Source organism: Plasmodium cynomolgi (genome assembly GCF_000321355.1).
Source record: "Plasmodium cynomolgi strain B DNA, scaffold: 0344, whole genome shotgun sequence".
Lineage (NCBI taxonomy): Eukaryota > Apicomplexa > Aconoidasida > Haemosporida > Plasmodiidae > Plasmodium > Plasmodium cynomolgi.
In genome coordinates, this window is record NW_004192857.1 from 1 (window position 1) to 2,421 (window position 2,421).

At 24.1% G+C, this 2,421-nt stretch overlaps 1 protein-coding gene across 1 annotated transcript; it reads right to left on the reverse strand.

Annotated features, from left to right (window-relative positions):
• Positions 1 to 1,472: 1,472 nt before the first annotated feature.
• On the reverse strand, positions 1,473 to 2,358 carry PCYB_003720 (hypothetical protein; the record flags this gene model as incomplete). The annotated part of the gene is made up of 2 exons (XM_004227793.1): positions 1,473 to 2,168; positions 2,308 to 2,358. 2 exons carry the CDS (start codon positions 2,356 to 2,358, stop codon positions 1,473 to 1,475), a joined length of 747 nt encoding a protein of 248 aa, XP_004227841.1.
• Between the last annotated feature and the right edge of the window lie 63 nt (positions 2,359 to 2,421).

Sequence of the window (2,421 nt, forward strand, 5' to 3'; positions counted from 1 at the left end):
TTTTACATTTTAGGTTTATAAGGTAAAGAAGTATTATTATGTTGAGTGATAGTAGGGCCAATATTTTTCTATTATATATATATTACCTTTAACTTAATAAAATATTTTATATCTGTTTTACCACATTTTATAGGACATAGTTTGTTAATTATGAATTTTATTTACTAATTTTATAGTATTTTATTTTGATTTAATGTATTATATTACTTATATATGTAATAAATAAATGTTAGAAGCGTCTATAAACATTAGGCTATTATGAATTTTTACATATAATTCTTGTGATACTTCCTATTTGTTCTATATTTCACAATGATATGGTAATATTATTATGTATGTAATATTTACGGAATTATTACAATAAATTTCGCTTTATATAATGTTAAGCTATGTTCTATATAATCATTAATAGTACAAATAATCTACAATTTTTTAAGAATTATCTTTTTATCTTAGTAATTCATAAATGTATTATTACCTTTTCGGTTTTATTATTGAGTTTTTATAATTTTCATATTTATTTACTTATGTTTGGTGGATTAGGTGAATTACAACGCATACTTAATTTTCAAAGAAAATCATATCACATTTCCATTTTAAAATATTCATATTTTCCAAATTTATGAAAGAAGAATAGAACGTTGTTTTCGTGCAATTAAAATTTATTATATATGTGCCTTTTCTATATTTCGTATTAAGAAATATAACATATCTAGAATTAATGGATTTATCTAGATTAATATGCAATATTATATCTGTTATTATTCATATCTGCTTGATCAAAATTATAATCATGTGATTGTAGTTCATTATTTTCTTCAACTCCATTCCTCAACTCCTTCTTGGTTTTACGAATTCTGGGATCTATCCATGCTCTAATCGGGGTGTACTATTATTAAAAAAAATATATATACATTTGAAATATAATAATAGTATTTAAAAAAATGTGTGTATTATTCATTTTTGGAAAGTGCTATATAATATTCATATTTTTAAATAATTATTATATTTACCTTATATAAGAGGAATAAAAAGCTAGTTAGTCCTACACACGATGCTGAAATAATAGTTCCATTTGATATCCCCTCTTCTGCTGTATTAGGAACTAAATAAGAAGTAACATCATCTGCATTTTCTTCACGATTATTGTGAGAACTATGACCTTCAGCATCACCCGGAATTAGAGAACCTGAAAGAGTTGTAGCAGAAAGAGAAGTAGAGAGATGAAGATGATGAGCAAGTGTTGTAGAATGGCTAGCAAGAGGTGCAGAATTATGATAAACAGATAGATGTACATGACGATATCCTTCTGTGTCTACATTGATTTCTACATTGCCATCATCTTCTTCTTTTGGTTTATTAGGTGTACCTGATCGAGTATCTGGGACCTGGGCTGCTATGAGATGTTCAAAATAAAGAGAAGTTAAGTATGAATACTATTATTTATAGCTTCGCTTTAAAGATGACATGTTTCATGCAACGTATATTAAATTTATAGTAATAATTTTTATGAATAAACTACCATTAAAGAAAGCATTCGATGATGCATCATCGCACGTAATATAGTTCTTGTCATCTAATTTGACATACTTCTTAATGTATTTTTTGAATTCTTTGCAAAATGATCCATTGTCTGATTTACAATTCTTTTCATACGTTGAGAGGTAAGTACTTCCTAAAGCAACATATTTGCAATAATTCTTTTTAGATATTTTAGTGCTAATTTTACTTATATCTTTATATGCATCCAAAAAAAAAAAGTAATCATAAATATTCTTTAATATTTTAATTTCATACAAATTCTTAACATCAAATTCGCAATCGCAATTAGCACATTTTTTTTCTTTCCTCTCATTCCATAATTTTAAAATTTTAGCAATGTTTTCATTCGTAAAATTATTAACTATTAACTGATCATAAAACCAGTATTTCAAATAAAAACAAAGTTTTACATTATCTGTTCCATATCTCCCATAATAATCTGTATCATTTGTTATTAATTTCAAATTTCTTTCAAATTTTTTATATAGTTCCCTATGTTGATCTTTAAGTTCATAACTTTCATCTTGTTCACAATAGTCATAATAACTGTAAGAATTACCAGAACATTCATTATTAAAAAAAGCTTTATAAAGAACATTTAAATTAGTTTGACTGAACTCAGAATTCTATAAATAAAAAAAAAGTTTGAAATATATATAAAGGTATACATCCTTATATCTTACTTTTTTATTAATTTGTAATAAAAAAAAGTAGTTTCTAAACTTTGTAAAATGAAAAATATTGTATATAAAAATAAATATGTACGTTTTGCTCTTCAAATTCAAGAAGAGTGTATATTTTGGAGTCTAACGTCATTTTATTATAATAAATAAATAATTAAATTTATAGTGGAATAAATATTAATTATACGAAAATGTG